The 12,655-nt window shown below is 43.8% G+C and overlaps 1 protein-coding gene across 2 annotated transcripts in view; it reads right to left on the bottom strand.

The window, feature by feature from the left end:
- The window catches only part of ITK (IL2 inducible T cell kinase), a 119,720-nt gene that overhangs the window by 48,728 nt on the left and 58,337 nt on the right, over positions 1-12,655 (bottom strand). For both annotated transcript variants that reach the window (XM_044277911.1, XM_044277912.1), the window contains exons 11-12: positions 5,680-5,754; positions 4,257-4,428 (exon numbers count right to left, since the gene is read on the bottom strand). In XM_044277911.1, the coding sequence (XP_044133846.1) occupies positions 4,257-4,428; positions 5,680-5,754 (247 nt within the window). The remainder of the gene's footprint in view (positions 1-4,256; positions 4,429-5,679; positions 5,755-12,655) is intronic.

Genomic DNA, 12,655 nt, shown 5'->3' with positions numbered 1-12,655 from the left:
TGAACGCCTCCTGATGGACCACACTGACTATAAAATGAACGCCTCCTGATGGACCACACTGACTATAAAATAAACGCCTCCTGATGGACCACACTGACTATAAAATTAACGCCTTCTGATGGACCACACTGACTATAAAATTAACGCCTCCTGATGGACCACACTGACTATAAAATTAACGTTGTCACACTAAACACACAGACATCAGTAAGATCTCCATGTTACACTGTCCTCCAGTCCATACTGGGTCTTTAGCTTAAAGCGTCTCTGTCACCAGAATCAACCATATTAAACTAGACATACAGGCTGGTAGGGCTCAACATGCTGATTAAAATGATACCTTTCTTTTGTCTGTATACTAAACAGCTGCATAGAAATCAGCATTTTTATTCATATGCAAATGAAAAGTTTGAGCACCAGGAGGCAGGGGCTGAATACTTGGAGCACTGCTTTGTAACACCCTGCGATCTGCACACTCCCCCCCTCCACATAAATAACAGGGCTAGACATGCTAAGGGCAGAGCTGTGTCCTAGCATCTACAGATCATATACTCTATGTACTATAGCTTCACCACTCTGAGATCTGCTCAGAAGGCTGATCTACACATTACTGCTTTATTCACAGGCACAATATATGGTTATAAAGACTCCAGTGATGTGTGTAAGCTTCTAAGCATAGAAAAGACATGCATCTCTTTGTGGTAATGCTGTAGCTTCATAGTAAGTGTATGGTTGATCCTGGAGACAGAGCCGCTTTAAAACCTGTGGAGCACTTATCTGGCAATACCCATTAGGAGCTGTTCACATCACGTTTTTGTCCTACGTCTGACATATATGTTGGCGAAAACCAGGATTCAAAAAATTTACACATTAACTATCACTAGAGCGGAAGATCTATTTGATTTCTGACATGTTGAAGTTTTCTGTCAGAGCTGATATTTTTCTCTTACTGCCACTACAAACCATTGCCTGAGTTATATGTGTACATACTTGGGAGGGAGAAGGGATTTATCTTGGTAGATTTAGTATTCTGCAGTGTATTACCGTTCCACATGGTTGTAACCCAGCTTTCCCAGGATCCTGAAAGGCAAATCTGCCTAGCCATGACACTATTTGGGAATGAAGAGAAGGATTTATTTACTTAGACTTAGTAGTTAGCAGTCCCTTTAACAGCTCCACATAATGTGTTACCCAGCTTTACTGGGACCCTGAATAAAAAATCTCTCTAGCTATGCTACAACATGGAGGACTTGCTTTTCCAGGCTCCTGGCTAGCAAATCCAGCTAGGTTTTATAAAATACTGGGGATTTACCAATTCATAAACAGGGCTGGTCTGGCATTCTGCAGTCTGGGTAAGGCCTCATGCACACGACCGGTTTTTTTTAAGGTCCGCAAAAACGGGGTCCGTAGGTCCGTGATCCGTGACCGTTTTTTCGTCCGTGGGTCTTCCTTGTTTTTTGGAGGATCCACGGACATGAAAAATGAAAAAAAAATCTAAGTCAAGTTTGCCATTGAAATGATAGGAAAAAACGGACACGGATCACGGACACGGATGACAATCTCGTGTGCATCCGTGATTTTTCACGGACCCATTGACTTGAATGGGTCCGTGAACCGTTGGCCGTGAAAAAAATAGGACAGGTCATATTTTTTTCACAGCCAGGAAACACGGATCACGGATGCGGCTGCCAAACGGTGCATTTTCCGATTTTTCAACGGACCCATTGAAAGTCAATGGGTCCGTGAAAAAAAACGGAAAACGGCACAACGGCCACGGATGCACACAACGGTCGTGTGCATGAGGCCTTACAAGCTCTGCGGGGTAGTGATGGGGGCAAATTGGTAATATAAAATAGACACAATGCCACCCTAATATATTGTGTGAATCTATCATATGGTAGCAGGGCAACATAATCTTTTGTCACCAATGCAGCTCTACAGTCTTGTTACCCAGCTTTTCATAAACCCTGAACAGCAAGTTGGTCTAGCTATATTAAAGGGGTTGGCCCATCATAGACAATGGGGGCATATCGCTAGAATATGCCCCCATTGTCTGATAGGTGCAGTCCTTATCTCTGGGACCCACACCTAAACAGAGAATGGAACAGGTAAAGGTGGTGGAGGGCGCACTGCGCATCTGCAGCTGCCCTCCATTCATTTCTATGGGGCCGCCGAAAATAACCGAGTGCTGGCTCGGCTATTTCCGTTGGCCCCATACAAATGAATAGGACCGGTGGTCGAGCAAGAGTATGGGGGCCTTGTATGGGGGAAGCGCTTGGCAGTGGCCAGAACCTGGTCCATTCTAGGTGTATGTGCAGGTCCCAGAGGTGGGACCTGCACCTATCAGACGATGGGGGCACATCCTAGCGATATGCCCCCATTGTCTATGATGGGCCAACCCACTTAAGGAATTTATCACTACATAACTAAGAAAATTTGGAATTCAGCATTCTGGGAAAGCTAGGTAACAACCTCTGCAGAGATGTAATGAAGGCCACACTTGTATACACTATATCCATATATATAATATCAGGACAACCGTGAGTACATACTATATATGTAGTTTCAGCATACATGCTACTAAGCTTGGCAAAGCTGCTGAAAGTGAAGGGAGGAATTATCACTGTGTTACTGGGCAAATAAGCTATTCTGCTGTTTATGCTATTGCTGGTACTATGTATGTAGTACAGCTGGTACTACTGGCACTATGGCTTGTAACATTAATAAATCTATTTTGTACTATTACTAAGAGATTATCTCCAACAAATCACCATTCTCCTAAACTTTCTAGCTTACATACACTAGCATCAAAGTGGAAAGGGGGAGGGGAAAAAGACATGGCTGCAGCCTGAGAGAACAATTTAATGCTTTTCTACTATATTTTTCATGGGCTGCAATTGTCATATCTTATGAAACAAGAGCAAATAATGAAAACACATAAGGATTGGATTCTGGATTTAGTGGCCCTTCAAATTGCCGGCTCTATATATGCAAAAGCTTAACAGGAAGTCAGCTCATGAAGGGAGGATTTTTATTACAATAAGGACTAGTGTTGAGCGAAGCGAAGCATTCGGAGTGGGATTCGGTCCAAAGTTTTGGAAAACTTCGGTTTGCAATGAATCCGAATTTCCTTGCTCTTTGTAGTAACTAATCAGTTTTTCCTAAAATGGCAGCTGCACGTGTTAGAAAGGAAGAAGCTCTGGAACTCAAGATCACCCCTATGATGTCACAGCCCTATAGAACCCTCATTTCCGCCATTGTCCTGTGAGCTGAGTATAGGGAGAAACATGGCAAGTGCTTATGCGCTAGGGATAGTGTTGCTGAAAACGATTAACAGAAGAATATTGGAGAGGGAGAGTGCAGGGACAGTGCAGGGGGATTTATTCTGTTTCAGTTTTATTTATTTATTCCTTCATTTACTTATTACTGCATCAGCTGTAAACTAACATATGTAATTCAATACCAATAAGATGGACGCCTTTATTATTCCTGTGCCAGCAATACCATCCAGTCTGCACCACTTAGGGGGGACACATCTTAATGATAACCATTCTAATCGTTTGCTGGCTTTACTTCACCCAAATCATCCTTCAAAGTCTCCATGTCCTAGAAAAGTCAGCAAGATGCAGAGAGAGGAGGAGCTGGATGTTCCTGGTGACATATTCTCATTGATATTAGATGATGTGGAAAAGGAGGAAAAGCAGATGGCAGAAGAAGGGCTGCCACCTGTAGGGCAGGAGATCGCTGGGGTTGGAGAAGTGGATATGCCAGAGTTGAATAATATTCAGTGTTTACTGACAAATAACCTGCAGGAGATTGTAGGCAAGAACAGCAATAACTTGCCTATTGTGCCCCCACCTAACCAGCAAAACCCCATACCAGCAACAGCCCCTGTTTAAAGGTGCCACACGGCCATTAAGAATGAAGAAGGATTGTATGGTGCGGTCTTCATTATTAAATGAAAGGCAGCTGCAGGTTAATTGGCCGCGCTGTTCTCCACCACAGCATGGCTGCAACCTGTCCGAAGCACGGCCACTCCGTGTGGCCATACCCTAAGGCAGAGTGGCCTGGGTATACCTGATTTATAGCGATCTTCAATCTCATAACTTCGCTCATCTCTAGTAAGGACTGAATGAATATACAGTAAACTACAAGCAGCTAATCCACCCATGACAAAAATAAGAAAAAGGAATAGATTTTCTTGCACAATAAATATATGTACACAGCTTGAACCTCCATCCATAAAATAATCTTACATTAACACCTGGGCTTCCTCCACAAAGTCGTCCTCCGACATCATTCCTTCCCGAATCATCTTTACTGCCACTTTTCTTGTGCCTTGCCAAGATGCTAGTCTGACCAAACCAAACTGGCCACTGCCAATCTCCTGAACAAAGGTCAAGTGTGTGGGGTCAATTTCCCATTTTCCTGGAGAGGAAACAAAAGGCATGATTTTGGCATTGCTGTACATTTCAAACCTCAGGATAAGGGCTCATTCAGACGGCCGTATGCTGTCCGCAAAAATGCGGATCCGTTTTTTTTGCAGACAGTTCAGCATGTCCGTAAAAGTAAACGAATAGCATTCAGTATTTTTGCGGACCCAAAGACTTTATAATATATGGTACTTATTTTAAAATTCAGCTACCCATGCCACCAGGGTCCCATATCATGTTGTCATTGCTATGCAATGTTGTGTTGTCTATCTCCACTTCACCACAGCAGGGAAACCGGGGACACCCGTGGTGCGTGAGTAGCACTGAACTGCACTGCCAATATATAATTTTTTTTTACATGTGTTTTGTCCACCGTGGGTGGAAAATGCAATCACTGCATGATCGGGGGTACCCCCTCTATCCTCATAATTAGGCCTCATGTACATGATCGTATGTTTTTTGTGGTCCGCACACTGCTGATCCTTAAAATAAGGATACTAGCCATGTGCATGCTGCATTTTACACCGTCCCAATAGTAGAAATTCCTATTCTTGTCCACCATGTTCTATAATTTGGGGGACGGACACATGGATGTGGACAGCACATGGATGACATCTATGTGCTGTCTGCATTTTTTGAGGTCCCATAGAAATAAACAAGTCTGCAAAAAATTTAGATTAGAGGCGGACCAAAAATATGGTCATGCCCATGAGGCTTAAAGGAGATGCCTTGCTAGCATAACACTACGGACCATTAACCTGAACAGCGATGCTCCCTGCCATGGGGTATGCAGAGAACTGCAACACAACCCCATTCTGGTTGATCTCTAGTGATATGCCACAACATTACAAGATGGGAATACTCATTTAGGATTCTGGAACTTACTGTTAGAGGTCTGGAGCATAGCGAAGTCTGCTGGCATTTTATACAACTGGGTCACAGCCAATAATGGTAACAGATACTGGTTGACAACTCTGATGATCTGCCTGTGTTTGGACATTTATAAAGCTCAAAATGTATAATGCTATGGGTCTTATCCAGATAGAAGGGCACTTGAAACTTTCCGCAGGATATGGGATCACACTTGAAATTGATATAGTGATATGAATCGGTACTATACAAATAAAATATGATTATTGTCAGTAGACTGTTGCTTTGGGGGCTGTAGTGACTGTGTCTTTGCTGTAAGAACACATGGTTAGACTTAGACCCCAACTCAATTTAGAGCCCTATGCATTAGCCTCACCGTAGCTCAGTCCTGCAGTTATGGGGGTTGTCTCCTTCCAGCTGCACACTGGATGCCGCAGCCTTGTCACCAAACCTGAATGAATGACACAGCAAAACAGACTCTTTATATATTTGAGGGCTCATTCACATCTGCTCCTTTAGGAATTTCTGTCAACAGAATACAGTGCCCTGGTACCATATTATAGATTCACATTCACCAATATGCCCTTATCACCACCCCAGAAATTGTTACCCAGCTTTCCCAGACTGCTGAATTCCAAATTTACCTAATTATGTAGTGATAAATCCTTTTTATATAGCTAGACCAGCTTGTAGTTTAAGGCCTTGGAGAGCCAGGAGCCTGGAAACACTGATCCTCCATACTGTACCATAGCTACACAGATTGGTTATTCAGGGTCCCAAGAAATCTGGGTGACAATTCCTTAGTGACCAGCCTGCATTGGGCCTTACTAACCAAGCGTGTTTCTTCATTTTTCATCCTCGCGTTCCAAGAGCTATAACTTTTTTATTTTTATATATAGCTTTATAAGGGATTTATTTTTTTGCAGGACAAGTTGTAGTTTTTAATTGTGCCATTTTGGGTTACACATAACTTTCTGATTAACTTTTATTAACTCTTTCTAGGAGGAGGATGGGGAAAAAAGCAATACTGTCACTGAGTTTTTATGCTATAAATTTTTCGGCGTTCATTTTTCGGCATAAATAACTCTGGGTCAGTATAATTACAGCGATACCAAATACATATAGGTTTTTTATGTTTTACTACTTTTGTGCAATAAAACTCCTTTTTTAAAAAAAAGAAGAAAATCCTTTTTTGCATCGCCGCATCCCAAGACCCATAATTTTTTACATTTTTATTTCTATGGAGTTGTGTGAGGGCTTGATTTTTGCGGGACAACTTGTAGTTTTCATTGGCATTATTTTGGGGTAAATAACACTTTCTGATTGCTTGTTTATTGGGTGGTGAGAAAGCAAAAATGAGCAATTCTGTCCTTTTTTTTTTTTTTAAAGCGTTCATTGTAGGGGATAATTTACATGATATTTTTGTAGTATGGGTCATTACAGACATGGCGATAACAAACAGGGAGATTTTATTTTTGCAATTTTGGGGGGAAAAAACATATTTTTTAATTGGATTTTTTAAAATTCATTGTTTTATTTTTTATATTTTTTTAACCCCTTAAGGACCGAGGACGTACCGGTACGCCCTATTTCCCGAGTCCTTAAGGACCGAGGACGTACCGGTACGTCCTGACTTAAAATCTGAATTCCGGCGCCGCGGGGGTTAATCGAAACGGGATTTCGGCTGAAATCATTCAGCCGGCATCCCGTAACAACGCAGGGGGGGGGTCATTGGACCCCCCCGTATCGGCGATCGCAGAAAACCGCAGGTCAATTCAGACCTGCGGTTTTCTGCGTTTCCGGTCCATTCGGGTGTCCTGTGACCCGATGAACCGGAAAAAGACTGCGATCGGTGGCGTAATTTTACACCACCAATCGCAGTCCGAGGATTTGCAGAGGCGGAGCTGGCCCTGGTGCTGAACGCCGCTGTCCAGGGTGCTGATTGGTGCAGGGGAGAGAGGCGCGAGATTCAAACTTCCTGCGCTCCTCTCTCCCCTCCTCTTCCTGTCCAGCACCCTGACCGTGCAGCATCGTCCAGCACCAGCTCCTGTGTCCCCCTAAATCGGCATCCATCACCCTCCTGCACCCATCGCCACCCAGGTAGGTTAGGGTCAGTGAGGGAGAGGCACCTTTAGGCAGGGATAGAAGGGAAAAGTTAGAAAAAAAAAAAAAAAAAAAGCACATTTATTCCAAACTTTTTTTTTTTCAACTTTCAGACCCCAGACCCCCCCTGCCACTTGCCCCCCCCCGCATCCCCCCCCACCGCTGGCAATCCTGGAATCCAGATTCCCACAGTGGGGTTTACTGAAATAGACTTTTTTAGTTTTTTTTTCAGTAACCCACTGGTGAATTTGATGGTGGAGCAGACGAATCTGTACGCCCAACAGTTCGTCGCTCAAAACCCAGGCTCAGTTTTGGCTAGACCCGGTGGCTGGACGCCGGTCAGTGCAGCCGAAATGAGGACATTTTGGGGCCTCGTGCTGCATATGGGTCTAGTCCAAAAACCCAGTGTCAGGCAATACTGGAGTGGGGACGTCCTGTACCAGACCCCACTGTACAGTATGGTCATGATACGTCACCGGTTTGAGGCCATCCGGAAATGTCTGCATTATTCCGATAATGCAGCATGTCCACCCCGAGGTGATCCTGCCTATGACCGGCTGTACAAGATACGGCCGGTCATCGATCACTTTGGGGCCACATTTCAGCAGGCCTACGTACCTGGAAGGGAGGTCGCGGTTGATGAGTCTCTCGTTGCGTTCAAGGGGAGACTCAGTTTCTGCCAATACATTCCCACAAAGCGGGCGAGGTATGGCGTGAAGCTATACAAAATTTGTGAGAGTACCTCAGGGTACACTTACAAATTTCGTGTGTACGAGGGGCGAGATTCCCGGATTCAACCACCAGAATGTCCCCCCACTCTGGGTGTTACCGGGAAACTCGTGTGGGACCTTATGTACCCACTGCTGGATAAGGGTTACCACTTGTACGTGGACAACTTTTATACCAGCATTCCCTTGTTCAGGTCCCTTGCCGCCAGATCCACGTTCGCTTGTGGGACCGTGCGGAAAAATCAACGCGGCCTCCCTGCCTACCCCCTCCAGGTACCTATCCCCAGGGGTGAGACCCGTGCACTTACCAGTGGAAACCTGTTGCTGGTCAGGTATAAGGACAAGAGGGATGTCCTTATGCTGTCCACAATCCACGGTAACAGCACCACCCCAGTCCCTGTGCGAGGTACCGCGGCAACGGTCCTCAAGCCCGATTGTATCGTCGACTACAATCGGTATATGGGAGGAGTTGATCTCTCTGATCAAGTCCTCACGCCATATAACGCCATGCGCAAAACCCGGGCATGGTACAAAAAAGTTGCGGTCTACATGGTGCAGGTTGCCATGTACAACTCTTTTGTACTATCCCGAAGCGCTGGCAGCACAGGGACATTCCTCCAGTTCTATGAGGCAGTCCTCAAGGACCTGATCTTTTCGGACCGGGAAAGAGCAGGCCGGAGTACCTCGGGAACTGGAGGCGCCCGGATCGTCCCTGGCCAACACTTTCCAGGTGTGGTCCCCCATACTGGAAAGAAGGGACGAACCCAAAAAAGTGCAGAGTGTGTCACAAGAGGGGGATACGGAAGGACACCACAACTCAATGTGACACGTGCCCCGATCATCCGGGCCTCTGCATTATCGATTGCTTCAGGGAGTATCACACTTCCATGGAGTACTAAATTTTTATAATCCCCAACAGTTCACTAGAGAACATAAAACACTATGGCTCTCAGACTTTGGAGACACGAAAACAATTTTTCTTTCCCCAAAAAATATTAGTTTTAGTGCAGGCATCCTCAAACTGCGGCCCTCCAGATGTTGTAAAACTATAACTCCCAGCATGCCCAGACAACCTACAGCCATCATCAGGGCATGGTGGGAATTGTAGTTTTACAACATCTGGAGGGCCGCAGTTTTAGGATGCCTGCTTAGTGTCTCCAAAGTCTGAGAGCCATACATATTGGGCATCGTCGCGTGCGTAAAAGTCGTCGCTATAAAAATAACTTTTTACCAAACGCCTCGGATGAACGGTGTTAAAAATATAAAATAAAAACGGTGCCAAAACACCTATTTTTGGGCAAAATTTAAATTTAAATCCATTTTGCCGGTAATAAAGCAAGGGTTAACAGCCAAACAAAACTAAACATTTATTGCCCCAATTCTGTAGTTTGCAGAAACACCCCATATGTGGTCGTAAATGGCTATATAGCCGCACGGCAGGGCATAGAACGAAGGGAACTCCATACGGTTTCTGGAAGGCAGATTTTGATGGACAGTTTTTTTTTTTTACACCATGTCCCATTAGAAGCCCCCCCTGATGTAGCCTAGACTAGAAACTCCAAAAAAGTGACCCCATCTAAGAAACTACACCCCTCAAGGTATTCAAAAATTACTTTACAAACTATGTTAACCCTTTAGGTGTTCCACAAAACTAAATAGCGAATGTAGAAACAATTTTAGAATTAAATTTTTTTGTTACATTGCCTCAAAAAAGAGTAATATAGAGCAACCAAAAATCTAATTTACCCCAAAAATTGTCCCAAAACAACAACCACCTTATCCCGTAGTTTCCTAGATGGGGTCACTTTTATGGAGTTTCTACTCTAGGGGTGCATCAGGGGGCTTGAAAGGGTACATGGTGTAAATAAACCAGTCCAGCAAAATCTGCCTTCCAAAAACCGTATGGCGTTCCCCTTCTTCTATGTCCTGCCGTTTAGCCAAACAGTAGTTTACGACCACATTTGGGGTGTTTTTGCAAACTACAGAATCAGGGCAACCCATTTTGAGTTTTGTTTGGCAGTTAACCCTTGTTTTACTCCTGGAAAAAACTGATTATATTGGAAAATTTTCCAAAAAATAGAAATTTCTAAATTGTTTCTCCATCTGCCATTAACTCTTGTGGAACACCTAAAGGGTTAACAAAGTTTGTAAACCCAGTTTTGAATACCTTGAGGGGTGTACTTTCTTAGATGGAGTCACTTTTTTGAAATTTCTATTCTAGGGGTGCAACAGGGGGCTTCAAATGGGACATGGTATAAACAAAACCAGTCCTGCAAAATCTGCCTTCCAAAACCCATATGGTGTTCCCCTCCTTCTATGTGCTACCGTTCGGCCAAACAGTAGTTTACGACCACATATGGGGTGTTTTTGCAAACTACAGAATCAGGGCAACCCATTTTGAGTGTTGTTTGGCAGTTAACCCTTGTTTTACTCCTGGAAAAAATTGATTATATTGGAAAATTTTCCAAAAAATAGAAATTTCTAAATTGTTTCTCCATCTGCCATTAACTCTTGTGGAACACCTAAAGGGTTAACAAAGTTTGTAAACCCAGTTTTGAATGCCTTGAGGGGTGTACTTTCTTAGATGGAGTCACTTTTGTGAAATTTCTATTCTAGGGGTGCAACAGGGGGCTTCAAATGGGACATGGTATAAACAAAACCAGTCCAGCAAAATCTGCCTTCCAAAACCCATATGGTGTTCCCCTCCTTCTATGTGCTCCCGTTCGGCCAAATAGTAGTTTACGACCACATATGGGGTGTTTCTGTAAACTACAGAATCAGGGCAACCCATTTTGAGTGTTGTTTGGCAGTTAACCCTTGTTTTACTCCTGGAAAAAATTGATTATATTGGAAAATTTTCCAAAAAATAGAAATTTCAAAATTGTTTCTCCATCTGCCATTAACTCTTGTGGAACACCTAAAGGGTTAACAAAGTTTGTAAACCCAGTTTTGAATACCTTGAGGGGTGTACTTTCTTAGATGGAGTCACTTTTTTGAAATTTCTATTCTAGGGATGCAACAGGGGGCTTCAAATGGGACATGGTATAAACAAAACCAGTCCTGCAAAATCTGCCTTCCAAAACCCATATGGTGTTCCCCTCCTTCTATGTGCTACCGTTCGGCCAAACAGTAGTTTACAACCACATATGGGGTGTTTCTGCAAACTACAGAATCAGGGCAACCCATTTTGAGTGTTGTTTGGCAGTTAACCCTTGTTTTACTCCTGGAAAAAATTGATTATATTGGAAAATTTTCCAAAAAATAGAAATTTCAAAATTGTTTCTCCATCTGCCATCAACTCTTGTGGAAGACCTAAAGGGTTAATAAAGTTTGAAAAAACAGTTTTGAATACCTTGAGGGGTGTAGTTTCTAGAATGGGGTCATTTTTGGGAGGTTTCTATTATCTAAGCCTCACAATATGACTGCAAACCTGAACTGGTCCATAAAAAGTGGGATTTTGAAGATTTCTCAAAAATTTCAAAATTTGCTTCTAAACTTCTAAGCCTTGTAACATCCCCAAAAAATAAAATATCATTCCCAAAATGCTACAAACATGAAGTAGACATATGGGGAATGTAAAGTCATCACAATTTTTGGGGGTATTACTATGTATTACAGAAGTAGAGAAACTGAAACTTTGAAATTTGCTAATTTTTCAAAATTTTGGTAAAAAATGTATTTTTTTATGCAAAAAAATTAACTTTTTTGACCCAATTTTAGCAGTGTCATGAAGTACAATATGTGACGAAAAAACAATCTCAGAACGGCCTGGGTAAGTCGAAGCGTTTTAAAGTTATGAGCACTTAAAGTGACACTGGTCAGATTTGCAAAAAATGGCCTGGTCCTTAAGGTGAAAATGAGCCTGGTCCTTAAGGGGTTAACCATTTAATAGTCCCACATAGGACTATAACAGGCAATCTTTTGATTGCTTCTAAAATAAAATGCACTATCCCTATAGTACATTGCATTTTAATGTAAGTGCTATACTGACATCATGGGCGTAGGGATCACCATAGCAGCCATAGCAATGGCTATGGGGCCCTACGCCACTGGGGGCCCGGGCTGCCTGCTGAGGATTATTATAATTTTTTTAATTCATGTGGTATAGCTACAGGGGTTGCAGGCCCCTCCAGGACAGACAGAGAAGGCGCTATCTGCAGGGCCTGTAGGCTGTGGCCAGTGCTATAGGGGGCGGCTGGAGGCAGAGAGGCGTACCTGCAGTGAGGAGAGGGAGTGTTCCCGCTCCCAGTCGGGGCGGCAGTCCTACTGGCCGGAAGTGGAAGAGGCGGAGCGTACAGCGAAGCTGCTGGGCCTGGCAGCACTGCTGGAGTGTGGGAGCGCAGACGTTCAAGTGGCTGTGAGGTGAGGTGAGGGCTGGCTGACTCTGGGACTGGTAAAATTTACTCTGGAGTCCTGGACCATTATATCTAGGGAGGAGGGGGGAGCAGGACCCTGGAGGTCTGGACCAGTACATTTAAGGAGAAGGGGGGAGCAGGACCTGGAGGTATGGTCTGGACCATT

Source organism: Bufo gargarizans, chromosome 2 (genome assembly GCF_014858855.1).
Source record: "Bufo gargarizans isolate SCDJY-AF-19 chromosome 2, ASM1485885v1, whole genome shotgun sequence".
NCBI classification, from domain to species: Eukaryota; Metazoa; Chordata; class Amphibia; order Anura; family Bufonidae; genus Bufo; species Bufo gargarizans.
This window is presented reverse-complemented; position numbering and strand designations above follow the sequence as displayed.